General features: G+C 42.3%; 1 protein-coding gene across 1 annotated transcript in view; it reads left to right on the top strand.

Annotated features, from left to right (window-relative positions):
• prkcha (protein kinase C, eta, a) overlaps positions 1-10,496 on the top strand; it is a 30,755-nt gene extending 20,259 nt beyond the window's left edge. Inside the window, exons 11-14 of the mRNA XM_018727673.2 lie at positions 4,378-4,516; positions 5,132-5,320; positions 7,885-8,031; positions 8,202-10,496. Of these exons, the coding sequence (XP_018583189.2) occupies positions 4,378-4,516; positions 5,132-5,320; positions 7,885-8,031; positions 8,202-8,351 (625 nt within the window). The 3' untranslated portion in view covers positions 8,352-10,496. The remainder of the gene's footprint in view (positions 1-4,377; positions 4,517-5,131; positions 5,321-7,884; positions 8,032-8,201) is intronic.
• The last annotated feature ends 249 nt before the right edge of the window (positions 10,497-10,745 follow it).

The raw sequence follows: 10,745 nt of genomic DNA on the forward strand, positions 1-10,745 counted from the left end.
TTGGCGGTTTATGTACCGGTTCTCATCTACAGAGTTTGTTTTTGTGGAAGTTTAATACAACGAATATTCTGTATTAAATGAATTCAGAGGTTATATAAATAATACCGCTTTGCAATAGTTTTGTTTCTACATCATATTGTGGCACAGTTTCTACTACTTGCTTTAATTTCCTGCTTTTTGTTTGCGAATACAAATGAGACAGGTTGAGCTTCTTGTTGCGGCGCTGCTATGCCAGTATTCAAGCAGGGAATTTAGTTCATGAGCTCGTCATTGCATATAAACCATTAAAGAATGAAGCTGAGTTGTGGAATTTCCTCAAAAAAATCATAAATGAGTCAATCTTATTTTTTCAGTACATTTGTTCTGAGTGATATTGTTACTTTGTTCTCTTGAGGATTTTGAAGGCTGTGGATCAGCGGTAAACTGTTTTTATAATGACCTATTTACATGCTGTCTCCTGTATCTGCACAATCAGGATTTCTTTCTCAGTTTCTCATATGACTTGCTGTTACCAGGAAGTGGAATATAAAGTAAACAGGAAGTGATTTGTCAAACAAGTTTAAGTGGCTTTAAAATCAGTTTGCTAAAAAAAAAAAAATCTCTCGTGTGTAAGCAAAGCCGTCCCTAAGCGGATTACTGTTTGAACTACTTACCCCGTTAAGAGGCAGTATCTCAGTGGCTTCATACATTATCAGAAATCAGTTAGATGCAGTGTTTCGTTGGTGATCGAAGGTCACTGCTAGTGTTGTAAATTAAGAGGGTTCACATTTTTTCAGAATGTCACCCATTAATACTAGAACGTCATAGTTGTTGTTGCTTTCAGATATCGTAGTGGCCATTAAGCTTTGGACAAGGGTTGGAGGAGTTGGAGCATTTGTTAGGAATGCTGCCATCCTCGTCCAAGGTGATAATGTATCAGTGGTGTGTCTGAGTCAAAGAGCATGTAGTGATTGGTTCGGTGTGTACGTAGCAGCGTGTCTTGGCACATGCTGTGTTGCTGAGCTGTCTGCATGCCTTTGAGCAAAAAGCTGAAGGAGTGACTGATGTGTGAAAGAGCTGGTTTCCCTGTTAGCCCATTAGGACCTCAGGTCATTTCTCAGTCGAGACAGCCAAGGATATTCTATACATGACCCCTGATGGTCAAGAGTCACAAGCAGGCAGTATCTATTTTTTTGAGATTCTACATTTTACCCTGAACATTTTTGAAAGATTAAATCACTTTGATGATTAAGTTTGTATCATAGCTGTCATATTAGTTTTTACGGTATTGAAGCTATATTTCAATTAATTGAAAAAAGATCCAATGTAACACATTTTTTCATACACCGGATTTGTGTCTTTGTATGTGTGTCTTTTGTATGTGTATATATAGCATGGTAGGGAGAAGGGAGGGAAAAAAAAAAAATCGAAGGACATGCATAAAAACTGTACTGATTTCTGAGATCATTGTCCACCTAGCCTATAAACGTGTGCTGGCAGATATAATTATTTACACTCTTATCTCCCACACAGATACATGAAAAATATATTTAATAATGATTTAAGTATTATTATTACTGCTGTTGTTACTGGTATTTGTTATTAACATTGCTTGCACACTGAGCACAGCCACACCCAGAAAAACAGAAAGAACAATAGATAATTGTGACTGTAGAGTCTAGCAGTATGTTTTCATACACCTGCCCCCATGTTATTGAGTGTGAATGTGTTATGGTTGCTAACTGGTCCTGATTCGTGAGCTACTACTATTATTCCTAGTATTGATTATTATTACTATTATTATTATTGGTATGCAATAGAATACTGTGTGTTTTCTCCAGAACGGAATAATAGTAATTTTTTGTCTAAAATGTAACAATGTGTGTTTAACAGTATTTCAGATGAAGCAGCAGAGTGAAACAGGCTGTCTGTTTCTTTTGATGTTTTTGCCTCTACTGCCTTGTTCCCATGAGCAATACTGTTTTGTACATGTTCCAGCATGCTCTAATGGGTGTTTTTTTCCCAGTATTTCAGACTATGTCTAAACACTGTCTGTAAATAATAGTTGCATCTCGCCCAGTAGGATCGTTTTCTCTTTTAACTACTGCTCTGTTCTGTGTTGCTTCAAACGTTCAGGAGCAGTAGTCCTAAACATGAAGCAGTCACTTCTGCGCGTGGACAAAAAAGCAACGGCTTTGCTGCCGTGCCTTTGAACTGCAGCGTGTGTAACTTTGCAGTGTTTCATGAGGGCAGCTGTAGCTGTTGAGGGCCTGCAGCAGCTTGGCATGTATGTCACATTGTCCAGGCAGCAGTGCCAGATTCCTGCCAGCACAAGTCAAGGAGGGCCGAGTCATCCGGGAAGCACATTGACAAGGGCACGGTTCCCATGGGTGGGGCTGACTGCTGCCTTGGCCTCCAACGCCAAGCTCCTGGTCTTCTCCTCACTTCACCTCAGCTCCCTCTCCCAGCATGCCCCACTGCCGGGAAGGAGCTGGAGAAAGATCCAGAAATCTGCAGTGGCACATGTGCATGCTGCCAAAGGAAACAGCAGTCTGGGCCCTGGACCTGGAGGGGGACAGAAGAGACTGTGTCTGGGTGTGCCTCAAATATCTTCCATCCAACACCTGTGGTCTGTTTGCTGTTCCTGCCCTTATGTAAAGACATTCACAAACCAATGTGGCATTTTGTCTGCAGGGAGACCTACTTTGCAGTCAGAAATCATTGCCAGTTTTTTTTTTTAATTTTTTTTTTTTATTTAATGTTAAGCTCTCTATATATCAGCAGTTCTTTGAAATACGGTGAGCAGTCTGGTTTTTGTGTTATGTTGATAGTGTTTTTTAGTTATGACTTTTTTTTTTTTTTAATTCTTTATTCTTGACTGGATTAACTACAGTAAAATGAAGTTTGGTTTTTGGTTGCAAAGTGTCTAATTTTACATTTATTCATTTAGCTGACGCGTCTGTCCAAAGCAAGTTACAGTGGTGAGCGACTCCGTTATTAACACAGCTGGCTAATTTTGCTGGAACAATTTAGGATAAGTGCCTTGCTCAAGGGTACTACAGAAGTAGTAGTGGTGGTGCTGGTAGAGATTTGAACAGACAGCCTTTATATCTAAAGGCAGCAGCTCTAACCACTACTATCAGCTGCCACACTATGATGATTTGCATTCCATTCTGTAATGTGTGTACAGGTATTCCGTTATACAGGTGTGTTGCTTTCTATGTTTCAGAAGGCAAATGTGAATTATAGAGTATTGTTGTTTTATTGTTGTCACTGAGCCAACTAGTATTTGTTCAGTACTGAAGCAATATTCTCCATTAAGTTGACGTAAGTGAATATTCTATTTGTGTCTTGTCCAATGGGTAAATATTGGCATTGAGCTGCTTCCACTGTAATGCTGGTGACAAAAATTAGTTTTTTCCCCACCACTCATTTGTCATACTGCCCCATCAGGGAGAAGAGTACTGTTCTGTTGCTCTTCTGTCTGTGAGCTGAATGTGAAAATAGACACTAGTTCATGTCCTCAAATGTCCCCTGACTGCAAGTAATTACCCCATAGGTAATGTCAGACTGGGCAGTCTCAGTGTAACGCAAAATGACCAACTTTGATTTTACAGTGACTACATTTTTTTTTTTTGTTTTGGCTGCAAGCAATCATTCATTAAGTATATAGATAATTTCTGCCTCAAACGTTCCTTATTATAGTTTGTTTTGCTTTTTTTTTGGTTCCCCCCCCCCCCCCCCCCCCCGTTTTCTACTTTAAAAACCTTACCTCATCTAGAGCTTTTTTTAAATTGTTGCCTGACACGCCTGGTATATACCGCATCTGTACTTGTGTGCTTAATTTACTAATTTTAGTTGTTAAAGTGATTATGTGAAGGAGGCCACACAAGATGATCTTTGGAGATACCAGTTGCAAATGAATGTCCATGAAATATTAAGAACGTGTATGTACGTCTTTTTATTCAGTTGTTAATGTACAAAACTGATGTTTGACTTCAACATTGCAGTACGTGAGACTGCTTTGGGCTGAGTTCTTAACGCAGTGGGTGGTTGCTTTGCTGTGGATGTGGTTTAGTCCAGGCACTTCTGGAACTGGTGGGCGGCAGAGGTGGTCTGGCATAGACTGTAACCTCCCTTTGCAGACTGGGTGCCTTTCCCTCTGCAGTCCTGCCCAGTTAACACAATGGCGGTAACTTGCGTTTATCTAACTACAGGCAGGGTTGGCGTCAAATAAGTTATGTGAAGAGATGTAGTCAAGCACCTGACTGGGTGGTAACTTTAGGGGTGTTTGTATGTATTTCTGCATGTGTTATTTGTAATAAGATTTCTGTGATGTATCAGTGTGTATTTTACAACTGATCAGAAATCAGCTGATTCCTGTGCTCTGTGCTCCAGGGACCTGAAGCTGGACAACGTGCTGTTGGATAAGGATGGCCACTGTAAGCTGGCTGACTTTGGCATGTGCAAGGAGGGCATGTTTGAGGGCATGGCCACTGGGACCTTCTGTGGGACACCCGATTACATCGCCCCAGAGGTAGATGACCTCACTGTCTGATGCTCCCACACTTTGTGTGTCCACTCTGGGGGAACTGCTGTGCGCTCTCTCCCCTCCTGCCTTTCTCTTCTTTACCTCTGAGTGTGAACACATTAAAGGAAGGGAAGCCCCTCCCAGACTCGGTCAGACTGGGAGGCATAGTCTTGGCTTCAGTCTCCTGGTTTTTTGGCTTTCAATGATTGTTGTGAGTTTTCCACCCCTTTCCCACAAACACACCTTCTTTGTACCACAGTATTCAAGACTTCCTCTAATCCAAAGCTGAGCTAAGGTTTTTTTTTCTTTTCGGAAAAAGCTTTAAGCCCAGCTCCTTATCCTCATCTCACCTTAGTGGATTGTATTTCTAGCTGACTGCCACCCTCTGTGAAGTGATGGGTTCGATGTATGCAAGCGCAACCGGGGGTGCTTGAAATGTATGTTTGGCAGTGTTCTTGTTTGGAAAGAAGCATGTAGGGAGACAGGTCATACCAGTAATATTTTTGGGCTTTAAAAATTTATTTAAAGCAAATCTGTTTTAACTGTAGCAAAAGAGGTCCTGATTCTACTGTGTCTACACATGTATGTGTATGTATAACAGTGTGGTGGCACAACCCACAGATTCTACAGGAGATGCTGTATGGGCCATCAGTGGACTGGTGGGCACTGGGTGTACTCCTCTACGAGATGCTCTCAGGCCATGCCCCTTTCGAGGCTGAGAATGAGGATGACCTTTTTGAGTCCATCCTCAACGAGGAGATTGTTTACGCATCTTGGCTGAGCAGCGACGCTGTCGACATCCTGAAAGCTGTAAGTTCTACGACCTCCCCAACCTATTTTCACACCCTTCCAGAAAAGGAATCCAAATTTACTTGTTTGCCATGAGAAGCCCAAGGAATCAACAATTACCTCTAGTTACTGTTCTCATCTGGCTTCATTAGCGCATGGTTGGATGACAGATCTGTGCTACAAGCTAACATCTGCTGTCCCCATTGTTCTAGTGGAGGCTCACACCTTTAAGGTTACCCATTAGAGCTCCTTTGTGGTTAATGGATATTTTCCAGCCATCTTGTAAACAAAGACTTTGTGCAAAATCTGTAGTGCCGCATTAAGTGGATGTGCTTGCACGATGTGATCCATTCTGGCCAGTACTCAGCTGAGAGCCCAGAAATGAGGTGGGCGTGCACTGTCCCCCTTCTATGAAAACTACATTACGCTGTTTCTACCCTCTGGCCCTTTGCAGAGGACACAACTCAGGCTCTTGCATAACTATATTAAGGCAGAGTTTGCTGCCTCGGCTTGGGCTATAAATACAGCCCCCCTCCATGCTCCACTGAGCTACTGTTGTTGTTCCATCAAGCCTGAGAGCAGGGTCCCATTTCCCTCCGCTGATCTGACTAGTGGTGACCCATTGCGCAATGCCTCAATGCATTGCCTCAAACAGGGTTTGCTGCTGCACATATCTGTGGCAGGCTTTAATGCTGAACAGCCTTGACAGTATGGTCCTTACTGTGCTTTCTGTATTTACTCTTTTCCATTTTTTAATTTATTCATAAATTTGCCTGAACATTAAGAGGAATCACTCAGAAAAATTGCTTCATAAACAGCCTTTTGCTAGATTTCATGCTAATAGCATCCGAAAGATAAGACATCAGGGAATATTCCTTGGATGTTGCAACTGCATGACCCTGCTGTTGATTGTCCTCTTCTACTTAACCAAGAGAGTCAGTCTTCAGGATGTCCATGACATCACGATCCAAACCTATATAGATCATCTTCTGTTGGTTAGCAATGCTAATATTAAGTGAACCTGCAGTTAAAGTAAGACTGTTATACAGACATTGTGTAAATGAAATTTGAGTTTGTTAGCCAATTTAGCTTTGTTATCCAATTGTGTGCAACGTAAGCATTTACATTTATTTATTTAGCAGACGCTTTCCTCCAAAGCAACTTTCAACAACTCTATGTAGTGTTTTCAGCCCACACACCTTATTCACCAAGGTGACTTACACTGCTAGATACACTACTTACACTGGGTCACTCATCCATACATCAGCGGAACACACTCTCTCTGTCACTCACACACTTTGGGGGAACCTGAACAGCATGTCTTTGGACTGTGGGAGGAAACCAGAGCACCCAGAGGAAACCCACGCAGACACAGGGAGAACATGCAAACTCCACACCGACTGAGCGGGGATTGAACTCATGTCCTCTCGCACCACCCGGGTGCTGTGAGACAGCAGCGCTACTCGCTATGCCACCAAGCAGAGCACCATGCATCAGCAGCTTAGTGGAAGAGAGTGGCACATTGATTATTGGAATTAAATGTGTAGTCCAGTGAGAATTATTATTTTTTGGACTAATTTTATTTCCTGCGTGCAGAGCATGGCATTTCACTGTAACGCATGTTGCAGGTGTACTAAGCTCCAGACCCACTGGGTCAGTTTAAACTTGCCAACAGTACATCTCCCATATTACCAGAGCCATGGACTCAGGATGTCCTCTAACACACAAGAGCACATGCTGGGGGTGTATCCCTGACTGGCCTCCTACTGCTAAATCTGCCTGCTCAATGAGCTGCCTTGTAATCGGAGGGGGGGGGGGCGGAGTAGGGCTGGGACAAACAGAACAGCATGATAGAAGAATCTCCCGTGAACTGCTGCCAAAAGTCAGTGCAGGCCCTAAGCGTCTCATTACTGTTTTAGTGTTCTTTTCCGGCAGTATCTTCTCACGCTCTGGAATGGTTCACAGACAGGCTTTACGTTTCCTCGCCTCCTGTCTGCTGTGTGGGACAAAAGTGGACAGTTCCCTCCTCCAACAGACATGTGGTTGTAGATGTTTTTGTGGCAGACTCTCCTGCGTAAGCATACAGTAGCCCTTAGGTTTTAGTTGCATAACCTTTCTGTGTTTTCTGGGGACTGCTGGGCAGAGCTCAAAACAGGCTTCCTCCTATGATGTCTGCCTCAGCCTTTGTGTGCATTCATTGGCTCTCCTATTTTGAAAGGCCCAACCAAAGGTGGCAACTGGAACTGAACCTGATTTCACCTTTAACTGCATTAAATTTCCCCCATAATTTTTCTGTCTTTCAGTGAATATTAGTAAGGTTTTTTTCCAGGAAATGTTCTGTAGGAGAAACCTAAGACATCATAGGTGATGTGTCATACAGTACATAGATACTAACTGCTAGATGGTGAATGAAATGCATTTCCCGGAATGGTGTGATCCTTTTTGGAGACTTATTTTGCATTCAGATAACAACATCCCTTGACATCTATGCACAACATGGTATAATGCAGACCGCAACACCAGGTCATTGGTTGTGGTTACAATCTTGGCCCGTATTACTGACATCAGTATTTCCCCCCCACTAGTTTTTGACCAAAAACCCTGCACGACGATTGGGCTGTGTGGAAACAGATGGCAAAGAGGCAGCCATCACCAGCCACCCCTTCTTCTCCACCATTGACTGGGAGCGGTTAAACCACCGAGAACTAGAGCCACCCTTCAAGCCCAGGATTGTGAGTATTGTACCCGCTGTGTATCCTAGAACATTAGTTGTCTACAATCTCTTTAATTAAATCATGTGATCACAAGGTCAGTAACAGTGTGTTGTTTTCTATTTAAACAACCCTGAACCTTCACTGTCACAATCAGTCATCCAAATCCCTCTTCTCATTTTATCCTGAAGAAAACTGCAGAAGATGTGAACAACTTTGATCCGGACTTTACACGTGAAGAGCCAACCCTGACACCCATCGACGAACCTCTCATCTCCTCTGTCAACCAAGATGAGTTTCGGAACTTCTCTTTCACATCCCCTGAGCTGCTGGAGGAATAGAGCTCTGAACAGCATGGTCTCTCCCTTCCGCTCTCTGAGTTTCTTCTTAGTTCCTTCTCTATTTTTGCCTTCCTCTTCATCCACTTTGCTTATCTCCCTTGGCAAGAAATGCCCACTCTCTCCTGTTGGTGTCCCCATGAGTCACGGCACAGTGAAGCACCATGCTGGTCAGAGATGGAGTGTGCTTTTATTTCTCAGAGCTCATCCCCGGGACTACTGGTGCTCACCACCTATGGGGTTGATGCATGGCAGATAAGATTGCAGTATCCCATCATCAGCACGTCTGAATTGCCACTGACAAGGAGGATGGGCATATGGGCCACCTGAATAGAGATGCAGGAGATTTCTCAGACCAACAAAGGCTTCCCCCATGACCCCTTTTATTGAATTCTTCTTCATGCTGTATTCTTTTCAAGAGTCCTAATCTCAGTCTTCCCTGTCTGCCTTGAAGTCCCACTTTTGCACCCTTGTTGTTTGAACTTGCCCTGCCTGCATCTCCATGAAATAAATGTGATACTGCCACTACAGGACAGACATGGAGGCAAGCACATCCTCAGTGTTTGAGAGGACAATTTTAAAAGTTTTAACCATGTCGCCTGGCTCCACACTCACCAGACAGATGGTGGTGGTGACAGCCCCACTGTCTTTTGTGTGCCCTCAGAGACCAATGCCGCCTGTAATGTCCAGCTCTCTTTTAAGACCCTGATTGCCAAGGTGAATGAAAGCAGGAACCAGAAAGGAAATGTCAAAATTAAAATGCAAAGATGTGGGGTTTTCACACCTATTTGTAGTGGTGGGGATGTTTCTGAAATTTAGCAAAAGGACTGCAGATTGTGTAATTAGCTAAAATCTGTTCAAGCAGTTTATCTTGTCCAATCCTTCATTTGACCACCACAACAACGTGATTATAAATACACATTTAGTATATATATTTACAGTCTTTATTTTTTTACATTTTTGTTTTTCAGGGATAACTTCAGGAATGTCATTTTATAAACGTAAAACAATGTGCCACCATTAAGTTTCTGGGTTCAAGTAAATTGTCTAACATACAGAAATGTGTATTTTTTTAATTATTTGTGAACAAAGCACTTTGAGCAAAGAACTCAGTGAAGGTAACACTTGTTCGACAGGATTGATGTACATTTATCGCTGTGTGTCCGTGGAAACAGTTTAACAGGCTTCATTATGGCTGGAAATGGTACTAACTAAACTGCAGATATGTGATCTCTATGTGTGGGAGATAAAGAAAAAACCTCTTCTGTGGTATGCAGTCTGCACTGAATAATTTCTTCCTCTGGTACATTTCTGTTAATCTCCTTCCCTTTGCTACATGTTTTCCAGTACTGTATTTTGTTTGCTGTAGTTCAGTGCCAAACTGAAACTTTGCTAAATACTGTTCCATGATCTATATCGTCATGGAATGCCTCCCGCATGCTTTCCATCCAACATCTGTTGTCAGATCAAATGAGCCTGCGACCACATTCACTGTTACCCAGTTGTGCAGAAAAAACATAACGGCAAATATCTCAAACTTGCATTAAAAACGTAATAAATTAAATTTGGTTTCTATTTATTCATGTTCAACAATTAGACTGCGGAGCAGCACAGTACCATTTCAGTTCAGTTGGTGACTTTGAATTACCTCTGCTGTATTTTTATGAGTTGAATGAGTGTAAATGATTGACCTGGAATGGCCTGATGTTCCTTCCACGGTGCACACTGCCTCATGCCCTTTTCTTCCATCATAGGCTTTGGACCACTATGACCCCTGCATTGGAGAAACAGCTGTTGATGGTGGAATTATTGTTGGAAGAGTGATTGCAATGTACATTTCAAACAATTCAGAGATCTGTATTTCTCTGAATTTGTCTCTTTGTGAGGGTATTATCATGTTTTTAGTTTTTCAGCACTTGTATTATGAGCTGTTTTACCCAAAGATGGCTGGTAATTAAATAGTATGTGAATTTCACCAGCATATATGAAGTCTTGTTATCCTGAAATATCATTTGGACAGCAACTATTGGCCATGTTACACAGTTTTGGTTGTTGGGGTTACATTTTTAAAATACCTATTAACTATTATCCTGAACTGCACTGGTTCTGAGCCCAGTTCCACTGATGCAGCATAGCGTACCACTAGACTTTTTCCAAGATTTGAAAAGATTTTAGCATAAAGTATGTTTGAAAAGTGTTACCCCTCACTTCCTTCAAGATTTTTTTTTAAGATATTAAGTTCTTCTGAAAAGAAGATGGGGTGAGGTTTCCAGCCAATGTCGCAGTTCTGCCTGTTGGAGCTGGACTGATGCAACGCTTCCTGTTTCCAAGAGATCTGGTGAGTCAGGGTTGCTGAGAAGGTCAGTGAGTTTCTGCACTCAGTACTACGGCTCCTGT

The sequence above is a fragment of the Scleropages formosus genome, chromosome 15 (assembly GCF_900964775.1).
Source record: "Scleropages formosus chromosome 15, fSclFor1.1, whole genome shotgun sequence".
In the NCBI taxonomy this organism is placed as follows: Eukaryota; Metazoa; Chordata; class Actinopteri; order Osteoglossiformes; family Osteoglossidae; genus Scleropages; species Scleropages formosus.